The following is a 16,206-nucleotide window of genomic DNA, read 5'->3' as shown; positions in this document are numbered from 1 at the left end:
TTTGACTTACTTAGGAAATAGGCTATTGTTTGTTCAGCTATCGTTCAACGTCTCGTTATACACTCAGATACATACATACATACTGCCATTACTCGCTGACGAGTATTTGACATGCATCAGAAGAGGGTCACGCAAGGCGTTTTCTTTCATGAGCTTTTCTGTGACTGAAAAGCCCGATACGTGATGTTATCTGTCTACCGCACTCCTTGTGAGCTGCTTCTTCCCATTCATTCTGCTTGTTAATTCCCTTTAAGTTTTCGTGGAAAATATCCTTGTACCTTTTGAGTTGTCCACCCGCCCTCCTCTTACCGTCTACAAGCTCACCGTAAAGCAGAGACTTTGGTATGCGGTTTTCTTGTATTCTGCAGACGTGAGCAGTCCATCTTAAGCGGGACTTTGTAATCATGACTTCAATACTGTCGCAGTTAGCTTTTTCAAGGACCGATACGTTTGAGACATGATGGAACCATTTTATTCTTAAGAGTTGTCTAAGATGTCTCTGTTGCAACTTGTTTAATGCGTTCGTGTGTCGGCGGTACGACACCCAGGTTTCGCTTCCATATGACATGGTGGGAATTATTATTGCTCGATACACTGCAAGTTTCGTTTTTGTGCTCAAGTCGTAATTGTAGAAAACGCTGTCTTTTAATTTCCAGAATGTTCTTGAGGCGCTGCTAATCCTGTGCTGAATTTCAGAATCGATATTGGCCTTTTCCGAAATCAAACTGCCGAGGTAATTGAATTCCGCTACATATTCCAATAGCTCTTCTCCGATTTTTATAGCATTGTTGTGATCTTCCGGGGGAGTGCACATGATTTTAGTTTTATCGATGTTCAGCTTAAGTTCCAAAGCCTCGTATGCTCATGTATATTTGTTCAACATTTCTTGCAATTGTTGTAACGTATTTGCAACTAGAGCACAGTCATCAGCGTATTGAAGTTCTGTGATGAATTTTGAACGTGTTTTTGCCCTGAGTCTTTTTATGTTGAACAGACCGCCGTCGTATCTGTATCTAATGATCTCTCCTGCAGTTTGCTGTCCACTATAATGGAGAGCGCTGCCATGAATATATTGAATAGGAGAGGCGCTAAGACACATCCCTGCCTAACGCCAGTGTTTGTTAGGAAGGGATCGCTCAGTGATCCATGATATGACACTCTTGATTTATTGTTATTATGGAGGCTTTTACACACTGTAAGAAATTTGTTGGGTACTCCGAACTTTTTCATAATTTCCTAAAGTGCATCGCTGTTTACAGAGTCGAAGGCTTTTGTTAGATCGATGAATGCAACGTAAAGTTTAGAATGCTGCTCTTTTACTTTTTCCTGTAGTTGGCGGATGGAGAATATGGAATCGACAGTGCCGCGGTTGGTGCGAAAACCCGTTTGCGATTCTGGGAGGATTTTTTCTATATGTGGATGCAGGCGGTTTGACATAATTTTTGCAAGAATTTTTCCTCCGATAGCCAGTAGTGAAATTCCTCGGTAGTTTCCGCAGTCTGATGCACTTCCTTTGTTCTTAAATATATTCACTATATTCGCGTTGCAAAAGTCCTGAGGTACCTCTCCGCTTTCCCATATGACATCGAATAGAGCCTTAAGATGACCAATAAGTTCTTTACTTGTACACTTATAGATTTCCGCCGGAATCGCGTCACAGCCAGCCGATTTGTTGTTTTTAAGCTGTTTTATGGAGTCCTTTATTTCCTGTCTGTTATTGGAATGTCTAATACATTGAGGCTGTTATACTGAGGTATTATGTTGAGTGCTTCCATATTGGGGTTGTTTTCTTGGTTAAGGATATGGCTGTAATGCTCTTTCCAGCGGTTTCTGATTTGCTCTTCCTCTTTTAGGAGTTCGCCATTTTGTGCCATGATTGGGCATCTTGCCTTCTTAGTTGGACTGTATACTTCTTTTACAGCCTCGAAAAATTTACGATAGTCGTGATGCGTGGCATACTCCTGAATCTGACTAGCTATTTGCGACCACCAGATACACGCGACCACACTCAGATACAAATAAAGACAACGGAAATTTTTTTGGTCAAGTTTAAATTGTTATATTTTTTTTATTTTTAGCCCTATTTCTTTGTTTTTTTTTACTGAACTGTATATAAATATATCAACTTTAATTCGTAAACTCAGTTTTTTATACACTTTAGTATTTGACTTATTATACAGGGTTAATCGAAGAGTTGTTTTTTACTCTACCTTTTAAACACGCTGTGCAATAATTTCCTGAGCAAATTTTCCTAAGACATTATTTTTCGGCCAGAACCAAGTCTCCTGAATATTTTCTTTTTTGACTCATGTCAACACATGCCATGGTTAATTTTTAAGAGCAAAATAAACTTGCCACAAACATTTTGCAATTCTTTCAATTATCGTTACTTTTTCATGTTATTCTTCACAATGACGAGGTGGCTTTGGTGATTATTGTTGTGTACGATTGAATATGATTCTTAGTGTCGAAGATTGTGCAAAAGTCATTGATCTTGTTGAAGATGGCCGAAATTATGAATATTCGCTTGGTCCTTGATGAAAAATGGGAAACATAACACAATACCGGGTGCATCTAAAAAGTGGCTCACCCCTATAACTTTTTTATCTTATCAGATAAAAAATCGAGATTTGGTATGTTAGTATATGACATAAATTAGGATTGATTGACGTATTCAATTGCTTTCTGTCACTTCCTGTTTCACCGGAAATTACTACAACTTTTGATTTTAAATGACACCCCCGGTATTTTTTTACTTTATTCGATAGAAAATGACATTTTAAATAGAATGACATATCATATGCCAACTTTTGACATTTTTGCTTAAAACAAAATTGAATTTTAAATTTCAATCTAGAGTGCCATGGCTGTGTTAAAAACACTCATTTTTAATCAAGGAGCCTTGGAAAAATAGATTTGATCGTCTAATGTTATTCGTGTCTTGTCCAAGTCGGTTAAAAGATGCCCAAATCGTATTTTTAATCATATCTCATTTTTTCAAATGGAGCGAGAGTGGCTTATTAGCATATTTGGAAAAAGCATTTTTTTGCGAATAATTTGGTACCACACACTTGGTATTTCGAGTCAAATTATATCGTTATGAATCGCATGTTGTAATTTCAAATAAACCATATTAGAAAATGTCAAAAGTTGACATATGATATGTCATTCTATTCAGAGTGTCATTTTCTATCGAATAAAGTAGAAATATACCGAGGGTGCTATTTAAAAATCAAAAGTTATTGTAGTCATTTCCGGTAAAACAGAAAGTGACAGAAAACAATTGAATACGTCAATCAATCCTAATTTATGTCATATATTAATATACAGTACGCCTGTCCGTTCTGTGGCTACGGGGTATCCGTGAGGGGGGAAACGATATTCTCTCGATGTTTTTCGTAAAAAATTAGACGACGCGTGCCATCAATAAAAATTCGACAAATTTGCAAGTAGCCAATAAAATGAGTGGGCGGAGCGATTTGTGGTGACGTACTCGTTAAGTCGACGTAGAAAATATATTGCTATTTATTTAAATGTTTTTTGTCCGCATTTCTTTCATAGACATAGATCCAACAGATGTGCTTTACCAAATTTCGATTTTTTATCTGAGAAAATAAAAACGTTATAGGAGTGAGCCACTTTTGAGACGCACCCGGTATATTTGCAGCCTCGTTAACAGTATGAACGGACGTCTGTATATCGACCTGTATAGCGGCCGGGGGAGACAAAACAAAATATTAGAGTATTTTTTACAAGTTTTTTGTTTGTTTGTACACTTAGTTATTACAGTTATTTTTTTAATACACTTAGTTCTGCTAATATTGATTAAAACCAAGCCTGTATCGTTCCTTTTTAACATTTTTTAAATTTTAATATAGAGTTCTAATCAGTATCAATATGACATCATGATAATAGTCACAAAAGTCACATCGTGATATTAAAAAATAACATCATAAGTAAAGTAGTGATAGTAAATTGCAAATTGTTGGTGGCAAGTTCATTTCGCTCTTAAAAATTAACCAATTCACGTGTTAACATGAATCAAAAAATAAAATGCTCAGAAGACATGGTTGTGATCGAAAAATAATGTTTTAGGAAAAGTTACTCATGAAATTATTTCACAGGGTGTTTTAAAGTTAGTGAAACGATATTAAATAACCCTGTGTAATAAGTCAAATACTACAGTTTGCTAAAAAATTCATGAAAATAGGGCTAAAATTAAAAAAAAATATAACACTTTAAACCTTAGATCTTATAAACTTGGTGGATAAGTAAATTCGCTTCATTTTTGTTGAAGACACGTCGGCGGTATGGAAATGTTACTTTGGAAATGTCCTTTCCAAAGTACTCCCTAGATTTGGTTTAATTATCAAAAAGCCATCTGTGTACAGGGTGGCCGAAATTGGTCAGTTTTAACAGAGAAAACCTATTTCCTGACTAGATACAGCAAAACCAATATAGATGTCATGGGCTCGATGTCTGAGAAACGTTTAATGGCGTAAACCGCCTGTTGATATTTTTACTGCCAACTGAGATACGGGGTATTTTTGAATTTTTTACCATTTTGAAAATTGCTTATAACTTTTTTATTTTGAGGAATAATAAAATTCTCTAAAAACGTTGTTATACGTAGTTGTAACTGTTAAACGTAGTCAGTTTTTTTTCTATGCTTGCTCTTTTTGTCACAAATAATGAAATTTTTTAAATGGAAATCATAGTTGGCTATGAACTTAAAAAAATGCTGGCGTTTAACCCTTTTCAACGATATAAGGTTAGGGGTATCTATTTCTAAAAATGAGAGAAATATTAGGTTTTTTATCTTAATATTGATGCAGGCCTTGATTTTGTGTTGATCTATGTGCATACTTATTTTTTTATCACAATTTAATATTCAATATTATTATTTATCTGCATACTTAAAGACTTTTGGAAAGGTAAATTAACATTCTATATTAGTATTAGTAATTACAATTAAAATCGATACAATAACCATAGAACAAGACTAAAAAACGTATTTTTTGTGTGGCGAATATAGTTTTCTAATAAAAATCATGATGTTCAAACTGAGCCCCTCCTTGTTGAATACACAATAAACATCTTTTGCGCACAGAGTTACAACGATTTATTAGGCGACTAGTGTAATAAGTCCAAAAGCTTGCCTAGGCTTCTGCAATTCTTCTCTCGTTCCAATGGTTCTTCCCTTATAGATAAGGTATTTTAATTTCCCCCATAAAAAAGTTGAAAGGAGTTAAATTACAGGTGCCAAGATATGGGGCCCTTTGTTCCAATCCAATTCTCTCTAACTTCTCCATTTAATAGTGCAGTTGTAACCCTGGCGTTTTAATTGTAAATGGTAATACTAATATAGAATGTTGATTTACCTATTCAAAAGTCTTAAATTATGCAGATAAATAATAATATAAAATATTAAATTGTGATAAAAAAATAATTAGGCAACTATAGGTCGACACAAAATCAAGGCCCGCTTCGATATAAAGATCAAAAACCTAATATTTCTCTCATTCTTAGAAATATATACCCCTAACCTTATATCGTTGAAAAGGGTTAAACGCCAGCACTTTTTTAAGTTCATAGCCAACTATGGTTTCCATTTAAAAAAATATATTTTTCATTATTTGTGACAAAAAGAGCAATCACAGAAAAAAACTGACTACGCCACTGGATTGTGCTTAAAAAAGCGCCTTAAGAACGTTTTTACAGAATTTTATTATTCCGCGAAATACAAAAGTTATGAGCAATTCTCCCAATGGTAAACAATTAAAAAAGGTCCCGTATCTCAGTCAGCAATGAAAATATCAACAGGCGGTTTACGCCATTAGACGTGTCTCAGAAATCGAGCCCATGACATCTATGTCGGTTTTGCTGTATCTAGTCAGGAAATAGGTTTTCTCTGTTAAAACAGACCAATTTCGACCACCCTGTACAGTACCCCGTATCGCTAAACAACTTATCATCTGGACTATTGGATAATTTAAGTGTTGCCATTACCAGGTTCTTTTCCAACAATTACATTATTTGCTTCTACTTGCGATATCCCAGCGTAAACCACAGAGCAGACACAATCATTTTCTAATTTCTAACAAGTAACAAACCACCTTGGGTGGAAATCACTATCCTCGGCGATCGACGGACTATCCACCTTTCGCGACCGAATATTCGAAGATAACAAGCCTTAACACAATTTAATTTTCTTTTCGTCAATATTTTCACGTTCGAATGAAGATAATAATTAAGAAATCAAACACCGAGAAATAATACGCCGATTACGTTTTAAAAGTTAAAACATACTGTTCTCTTTCAAAGGAACCAGCCACACAATAGTCTAGTTGTTTTATTGGATTGGAAAATTTTTATGACTAGTTTTGTTGAACTATTTTATTACAGTTTCAGTTTTTTTCTTAAAGAATTGGTCTGTTCGAATTTTTCGTAAATATGTTGCAGGTAAATAAATCGTTGTTTTATTGAATGTTTAATCAATTATTTATTATGGTGTTACTTATTATTTATATATCGTTATGAAATTTTTTGTATACAAAATATCGACTTCTATTTAAACAAAGAGATAATAATCCCGCGCTTTTATTTAGATACTGTAACCGTAGCCTAGTCTACACAATACTAGACAATTTATTTACTTAATTTTAGGATAAAAAATTAATTATCATTTTGCCGCGGAATGCTGTTAACAGTTTCCTCTCCTTTAAAACTTTTACTATATTTACAGGGCGTAAATGAATAAGTGCGAAAATATTCCGCAGGTAATGGTTTAAAAATCAACGTTTTTTATACAGGGTGAGTCTTAAACAAGTGCAAATAATTTGGCTGGTAGATCTCGATAAAAGAAACATGTTTTCTCTTTACCGTTTTTCAAATAAGTCCAAAATAAACGAGTTATTTTACTTTGAAAATTTTCAAAAACAAAAATATTTTTTGCTTAAATTTTCTGAACCACTGGATCTTTTCTGGGTTTTCTTTCTTCTAAATTTAATCTACTACCTACGAGCCCTAACTATATGTTGGGACAAGGTCTTTTTTTACAATAAAAATAGTAATTTGTTAAAATGACTCAATTTATTTTGTTTATTATTCTAAATTCAAACATTACAATATGATCTAGACAATTTTACTATATTTTTATAACTTTGCAAACAAATCACTTTTGATAATAGCTTATTTTGCCAAAATCAAGCCAAATTTGCTGACAACTATATATTGGGACAGCACAACAAGAAATTTGTTTAATACGGAGTTACATCACCTTTCACCTTAACAACTGCCTGAACTCTTAATGGCATTGTATTTACCAAAGATTGGCACATTTGAGGAGAAAAATTATCCCAAATTTCCTGCAGTTTTGTCCGCAAATAAAAATTGTTCGTTGTGAGTGGTTTCTAAATATTCCTTCATTTTATGCCACACAGTTTCTATAACATTGAGGTCCGGACTACTTGCAGGATTGGATAGAACTTTTATATTATTATTACCGAACCAATATTTAGTTGATTTTGCTGAATGGCACGATGCTCCATCTTGTTGGAAAATATAGTCTTCCTTTGAAAACAATTCTTGAGCACTAGGCAAAAGTGAGGTCTCAAGTATTTGTTGATATTTTTGGGCGTTAACAGTGCCATCTATGAAATTTAATTTGCCCAAACCTCTTGCTCACATGCAACCCCAAACCACAATACCTTAGGAAATTTAACAACCCTCTTTAAGCAATCTTTATGAAAGGCTTCTACTTTACTTCGTATTATTTGTTTTCGATGATCTCCAACGCAAACATCAAATTTAGACTCATCGCTAAATATGACCTTATTCCAATCATTTTGTGTCCACGATAATTTAGATTTTGCCCAATTCTAGCGATTTTTCTTTTGAATTTCTGTCAGTAGCGGTTTTTCTTTGGCCTAAATAAGAATTTGTATCAATAGTCTTCAGGTAATCGATTATCCACACAAAATAAAGTTTACCTTGTAAAACCCCCAGACCGCATTTATGGATATATTTTCGGCAACATTCATATATTAAAATTTAAACCAGTTACAGTATTCCATTTAACTGTTACTACGCGAAGAGTACTTCTCGCAGATTTTCAAATTTTTACTAAATTTCGTATATACGATATACAACTTTCTTTTAAATTTCCGAACTTTTACCTCTAACGTCCACATTGGCAGATTCGCCGTATTTTTTTATAAGACCGTGGTTTTTGGAATACTTAAATCATCAGAAATTTTTCGAATTGTTTTTCCCGTACTGCATTGACGAATGATAATTTCGCGTAGTTTTTGATTTGTAGCTTTTCCACGGACCATTATTTTCAATTAAATTAACAAAATTGAAGAGTAAATCTCACTATTCAAAGTATCGAGTCACTTACAGCTGTCAATGTTGAAGTAAACAGTGCGACATTTGTGACGTTTATAGCAAAGCCGCCTATGATGATATTAATTATTTAAAAATACTTGTCCCAACATTTAGTTGTCAGCAAATTTGTCCTTTTATGAACAAAATCCGCTACTGTAAATATGGACTGATTTACAAATTCATAAAAATATTGTCGAGTGGTTTAGGATATACATATGGCTGTTTATATTTAAAAAATTAAACATATATTTTTCAGTAATTTTGAAAAACCACGGCAATAATTCCAAAATATGACCTTGTCCCAACATATAGTTGTTAAGGCTCGTATGTTGCCATATGATCAAGAAATTGTGTTTTTTAACTTTTCAATTTTTTTTTGGTCTCGAAAAAACCTCAATCGTGTTTCTGGGGTCGAAATATACTACCCCTAAAAATATTTACACTTATTTAAGACTCACCCTGTATATTTTTTTAATGTTTTCCAATAAAATCTCCTTCTGATTTTCTTTGTGCTTATTTATTTATACCCTGTATACTGTTTTTGCCTATAAGTTTTTTGCTTTATCTTGACAAATCGACACACTTTAATTATTATTTACATAAATAAACTTATTATCTCACTGAATGAAACTTTAACTAACATCTGGTATTCCGAGATAGATAAGGTTCTTTATATTATTTTTACAATACGAAATATTGTAGAAAATGTAATATTTTTAAGTGACACTGTTTTAATACACTGATAAAAATGATTTTATTAACGATTTAAGAGATTCAAGATTAAATAATCAAATCTTAAACTTTATGATGCATAGTTTAAGTATGTTTATTTAAAAATCGTTTTATTAGGTCTATTATTTCACTAAAAAATCGAAATTCTAGTGCACTTATCACACTATCTAATTCTTTATGTTTTGATAAAGGAACACCTGATAAGTTTTTGAAGATAAAAAAAATGATTTATATTGAATGTTATCAATACCAAAACAATATTACTATACAATCTCAGGTTATCGTTCGACTACCTAGTAAATTAATTGAGTTATGTTTATTGACAGGTTCATCAATGTTACGGCAGTGAGTTGGGTCTAACCAGCGACGACGAAGATTATATTTCCCCAATAACTTGGAGGACGAAAAAATTTGTTCTAGATTATCAGTCGATTCTTTTTCGGAAGTAAGTACCTCTTTTTAGTTTACAGTAAATTTAGAATTCTTAGTCATTATTTGCAATGTTTTTTTTGCATTTTTTATTGAACTGTTAAAGAGCTTGGGTATTTCGCCACTGACAAGAAAACTAAACACAAAATAGACTTGGATCGATTATTTAAAAAAGGCGATTTTTACAAATCTAAAATTTGTCAGCATTCATGGGGTACAGGGCACAGTAGACTTTAACAACAATATAAAATTATAATACAAGGATAGCCTCACAAATAATAGGATAGCCTGCCTCTAAACGAAAAATAAGAAAGCTTTTTTAATCTAATTAAATATAAATAATGTCTCCAAAAAAATCCAATATGGGTATTTCGCCACTGCACTGCAAGAAAATCTACAAAATAAAATAGTTATTTTTTGTAAACACTTAAGTTATGTTTACAGTTATACAAATTTGGCTAACAAAGACATGCTTAACGTTTCGGAAAGTTTATCTCGTTCCGTCGTCGGAAGCAAAAAAAAATACAAAGAATAAAGAAAAGGGCTATTTAAAATATTTAAATTGAACTATTCGAGAACACTTTATTTTTTAAAACAGATACGTCTACAAGAAACCGTTGACGTTCTGTTAAAATGACATTATATCAAGTTAAACTTCAAAATTAACAATTACTACCTTATAACAATTACTTAATAAGGTAAAACCAAAAAGCCCCAAAACTCCGTATGATTATTTTTAAATTTTACGTATGTTATGTTTATTTATGTTATGTTCTTTAAAATCAAAGAAGCGATTGCCATACATTACTAACATCTACAGATGCATGAGTAATGCATTTATTTTTATTAGATTGAATTAAAAAAGCCTCTTTTATTTTTCTTTTATAGGCTATCGCTTCTTTCATTATAATTTTGGTGTTATTAAAATTTATTCTGTGTCCTGTGTTCCATGAATGCTGACAAATCTTAGATTTGTGAGAATCTCCCTTTCTTAAATAATCTTTATGTTCTTTAATTCTAACATTTAAGGGTCTAGATGTTTCACCAATGTAAAATTTATCGCATTCACATGGTATTTGGTATATTACATTTTTTGTTTTTTGTTCTGTATTCATTGGTTTAGTATGTGATAAAATGGATCTAAGTGTATTTTCTTGCAGTGCAGTGGCGAAATACCCATATTGGATTTTTTTGGAGAGATGAATCCGCCACATAGATATAGACATTTTTTATAAATAATGTATTTTTCAGGCATCTGTAGAGGTTAGTAATGTATGGCTATCGCTTCTTAGATGTTTTAAAACATTACATAACATAAATCTTGTTCAGCTTTAATTGCATGGTAAGGGGAAAGAACAGACGATGTCACAAAACTGACTTTTGCAGAATAAACTGAGTTAATGTTGCCAAATATCGTCTTAAAAATACAAAAAAATAGTACTGTTTAATAAATAAATAAATAAATGCCTTTATTGTCAAAAAATTTTTCAATTTATAGACAAAGGTAAACTAATAAACAAAGTAAAAAAAACAAGGTACACAAACAAACAAACAAAAGATAATACAAAACATTATATAAATAATAGCTTCATTCAGAACCTCGCAATTAGTGGTTTCAATTACACTTTATAGTTTTTAGTTTACGATCATTCACAATATCTAAAAAACACAATTAAAATTAATAGAATATCCTAGCAACAGCTTGCGGTAGTCAGTTGTATCCATAGAGAAAGCCAAATACATATGTAGCTTATAAAATAATAAAATTTTGATTTCAAACCACAATTTCTCTTGACGGATGATAATCAAAAGTTAAAATGGCATTTCCAGCAAATTTTGAAGTATAATTAGTGGAAAAGTCAGAGGTTTGTTAACTTTTTCCAAAGAATATACCTAGATAGAAAAAGAATGGACTCTGCCATACTGAAAAATGGCCCTACAGAAGTGGCGCCATCTATTGAGTAGGGCTTGTTTTAAATAGATTGAAGCGCGGGCTTTTTAAATGAGCGTATTTATTGAATTTTGCTCTAAAATAATTAAATTTGATCATTAAATCTTATTTTTTACACAAATTCAACAATACTAATAACAAGTATCGTTGTGATGTGTAAAAAATAGGATTTAACAGTATAATTTATACAATTATTAAATAAAAGTAAAGCCAAACGTGTAAATATTATTTATTATTTAAAGTTTTTATTTATAAGTCAAATATTTAAACATCGTTTATTATAATAAAACAAGACCAACGTAATACGCCCAAAGTTTTGTAAATGGAGTAAATATAAATAAGTACTTAAATGATGGCAAAAATAAAAGACTTACATTATATTTTTAGGGCCACAAACAAAAGGAATTGTCTAATTAAAACGCATATAACAAATTATAGTTTGAAAAACGTTTTGATAATCATTTGATATTATGATTGGCGCTATGACAACGACAATATTTTTTGAGAATTTGACAATAGTATGACAATGGCCGTTGGAAACCATGGAAACTACAAAAAAAATCTGATTGAACGCCATCTGGCAATAACTAGTAGCAATTTCTTAACCTAAAAATTAATTGCACTACCACCTAGCGCCCGAGGCTGGAACTATTTTATTTGAAATTGCCGTGGAAACGGTGGAACCGCTTTTGCTATTTCACTTTCCGGCCCCTGACTTTTTCTACTAATTGAAAATTACTACCACTAATTTAGACGTTCTGAATGCTTACCTTTAAATTAAAGGAACAAACTTGAAACCACTAATTTATTCCACTAATTGCGAGGTTCTGAATGAAGCTTCAGTTATTATTTGGACATCGTATGTTATAGTTGGTATATTGGTTTACAGTATTGTCCAAAAGTGGATGAACCACTACCAATAATTGCGAAGAAAATCAGATTTGAGGTGTTAAATATTAAAATTATTTTTTATACCTTTGTATGTTAGAAGGTTAATACATTCTCACAAAAATACTACAAACAAATATAAATTCTTCTGTTAGTCTTATCAGTTATAGATAAGAATTGGCAAATGTTGCTTTTTTGTCTTGGACAAAAGTAGATGAACTAAATATTTTTAAAAATCGTTAGTTTCATTTGTTCTGCTTTTATGAACAATTGCGATTTAAAAACATTTGAGCTCTTGTGATATATCATGCCACGTGAAATTAACTTGTCTGCAGATCTTAAGTTGCGAGTAGTGAATGCTTTTAAGGATGGTTTGAAGCAATCGGAAATCGCAAAGCAATTACGCCTTGGAAAATCAGCGGTACATTATATTTTAAATAGAAAACAAATTTCTTGCGGTATAGGTATATAATAAAATTATATAAGGATTCTTGCCACTTAACTGCTGATATAGAAATTTAATTCTACGCTGTGTTTGTCATAATTACCGTTCGGGACTTAATATCTAACCGACATTTTCCGACAAGTCGGAATTAACTATCTCTGTGCTGTGGTCGTCATTTTGTGGCTCTGCTCAAGCTACAACCTAACCTGATGATAGAGTAGGGCTCCGAAACCGGTAGTGAGAGCAGGTTTATCCACATTATGACAAACACAGCGTAGAATTAAATTTCTATATCAGCAGTTAAGTGGCAAGAATCCTTATATAATTTTATTATATTTTAAAGAGATATAATGAGAGAGGTGATGTTTCTATAAAAAGAAAACCAGGACGACCTAAAAAAGTTGGTCCCAATGTGATAAAAGCCATAAAACGAATTTCTTCACAAGATCCATTTTTGCCGTCAACAAAGATAAAAGCAAAACTTGAAGAAATGGGCTATCCACCAGTGAGTACAAGGACGATCCGACGTAAATTAGTTGACTAGAAGTTGTTTTCCCGAGAACCCGCCCGCCAAGAAACCACTGCTATCAAAAAAAAATTTGAAGGCCCGATTAGCATTTGCCAAGGAACATCAAAACTGGACTGTGGCACAATGGAAAAAAGTTTGTTTTAGTGATGAATCAAAGTTTAATTTGGTGTAATCAGATGGAATTCAACATGTAAGAAGACCTTCCAACACACGATTGCTACCAAAGTACACGTGACCCACTGTAAAACATGGTGGGGGCTCAATCATGGTATGGGGCTGTTTTTCTGGGTATGGGATGGGACTTCTCCATAAAATTTAGGGCATAATGGATCGGTTTGGCTACAGAGACATTTTACAAAACCTTTTAGTGCCTTATTTGGAGGAAAAATCCAGTTGTACACTACTTCCAACATGATAACGACCCGAAACATGCCTCACAATTGGTTAAAAGGTTTTTGGAAGATGAAATGGTGACTGTTCTCCACTCAAATGGCCATCGCAATCCCCAGACCTGAATCCAATAGAAAATTTATGGGAAATTTTGGATCAACACATTTTGACCAAATTCTACAAAAATAACCAAGAATTATTTGCAACTTTGGAAGAGTTTTGGAAAAATATCGATTTTTCAATAATTGAAAATCTTCTGGGATCTATGCCTAAGCGATGTCTGAAAGTAATTAAGAATAAGGGTTATTACAAGTACTAGTAAATTATAAGTTAATTTTTCAGTTTTTGTTAACATCAGATTTTTTTTATTAAATATATATTTTGTTCATCTACTTTTGTGCAATGGTTTTTTCAATTTAAATTTTTTGCTACCTTATTTACTGTCCTCCATTCACGCAGTTGTGCAGCTCTGGACTTTTCAAGAACGCGATACTCTCACTCCATTCAATTGAGTCATAAAGTTCCAGAACTGTTCCGCGCCATATGGAGGCACTAGGCTATCGTGCACAGCTCCTTTCAGAACCATTCTCGAGTAGCCCCAGGGCGTAAAGTCCGGAACTCGAAGTTCGCGAATGGAGGACAGTAATTAAAGCAAATTTAAAAAAAACAATGCTATTTATTTTTATAGCACTGACACTAGACTTCAAGTAAATATAGCTCAAATTTTAATTTTAAACATATTAGGAAAAACCCATTATTTTAATAAAGTTCATCCACTTATTCTCAACAGATTAAGCTGATTACTTAAAAATTCCTATAAAATGGACATTGCTGTTGTTTATCCCCTAACCCTTCAATCTGTTGGTATCTCTAAAACGTATAATGAATCTTTGGCAGGTTGAAAGTATTACTCCCGCGTTGGATAATGTGATGGAACAGGTACTGATCGAAGAGAAAATGGGCGACACAGTTAGATACTGTTCAACCCCGGCGGCCGGTTCTGACCACTCCGCCCCCCCTTCCGTCGAGAATTTTGACCGGTCAGATTCGGACGACGACAAACCTCTAACCATGAAGTAAGCATACAATTTTGACAGTTAACGTGTCAAGAAAGACAGTTTTTAAGGCCTCTGCATTTTTAGAGTCCGTCTTCTGAAAAACGTGAAAAGGAAAGACGTTTTGAGGTGGATCTAATTTTAAATGCTATAATTTTTTCCTGTTATTTTTAGAGACGACCTGGATACGACCGAATGCACGGCAGCTCACGACGGCCGCGTGCTTGTGATGGAAGAATACCCCATACACATCGACCAGCTTTTCACCTTGCTCTTCACATCTTCCAAATTCTTCCTGGACTTTCACGCCTCGAGGAAGACCACCGACCTGACGCAGACGCCCTGGACCCACAACCCCATCGACAACAGCAAAAGTCGAACGGTTAATTTGACGCTGACCCTAGGTCAAACGGTGGGACCAAAGACCTGTCAGGTTACCGAGAAACATGTAAGTAAAGGACATAAAGTGTTTGTAAGGTAGAAAGGTTGTCTGAGGGTCTAACAAGTAAAACGATTTTTTTTAAATTTAATGTGGCAGACGCCATTCTTTAAAGTACTCGTGGATAAAGCTCTGCCATAAGTTATTCAACACATCTTTGTTTCTGTGAATACGACATGTTTCGAAATCCAAAAAAAAATTCAAAAATGCTAAATTTTCAACATTCCTTTTTCGCGAAAAAACTCATAGACTTGTTTCTGGGGTCTATGGAGGGTAGAGGTAAGGATAATTACCTTCGTGTATTGAAAAGTGGTCATCAAACAGGGAACACTAACGATGGCGCTGCTGTAACAAAAGTTCTACATTTGAAAGGAGCGCCAATTTTTTTTAGTTATTTTAGTTATTATATTATTCTATAGTTACCAGACAGCCTTCTTGGTTTATTGGTACTCAAACAAGGAATATGACAAATGGTTGAAAGATATGTCATTATTGGTATAAGTTTTATTTTTTAGGCTATGCTCCCTTGTAGTAAAGCTGGCAGTCTTTACGCGGTGGACGTCGAGTCTGTAAACGCTGGAATTCCCTATGCTGACAGTTTCTATGTCGTCGTACATTATTGCCTTAAAAAGGTGTCGGAAACGCACAGTTCAGTATTTGTTACCGCTCACATCAAGTACAAAAAGAATGTTTGGGGTTTTGTTAAAGGTAGGTAAATAATGCTCTCTTATTTTTCGTTATACCGTTGATTGAAGAAATAAGAAGATGCGCAACCTTATGGGCGATTTCGTGGCACAAATGTAGCTAAGATGTAGCTAGCGTTACCGTCAGCCTGCCCGAGAATTCCGAGATTTAGTTTAGCTCTAGGCCGCTGCGCGCTAATAGTCGTTACCAACGCAGCGGATAAAGAATACTGTACCTTAGTTCTGCTTTCAGCCTACAGAATGAGTGGTTGCCGGA

General features: G+C 33.5%; 1 protein-coding gene across 1 annotated transcript in view; it reads left to right on the top strand.

Moving 5' to 3' along the window:
• LOC115887092 (protein Aster-B-like) overlaps window positions 1-16,206 on the top strand; it is a 28,854-nt gene that overhangs the window by 8,545 nt on the left and 4,103 nt on the right. Inside the window, 5 exon segments of the mRNA XM_030906418.1 lie at window positions 9,447-9,510; window positions 9,513-9,565; window positions 14,650-14,828; window positions 14,982-15,255; window positions 15,762-15,954. Of these exon segments, the coding sequence (XP_030762278.1) occupies window positions 9,447-9,510; window positions 9,513-9,565; window positions 14,650-14,828; window positions 14,982-15,255; window positions 15,762-15,954 (763 nt within the window).

The sequence above is a fragment of the Sitophilus oryzae genome, unplaced genomic scaffold, assembly GCF_002938485.1.
Source record: "Sitophilus oryzae breed Bouriz unplaced genomic scaffold, Soryzae_2.0 scaffold_1146_pilon_pilon, whole genome shotgun sequence".
NCBI classification, from domain to species: Eukaryota; Metazoa; Arthropoda; class Insecta; order Coleoptera; family Curculionidae; genus Sitophilus; species Sitophilus oryzae.
Note: the sequence above shows the minus strand (reverse complement) of the source record. Positions and strands in the feature narration are given on the sequence as shown.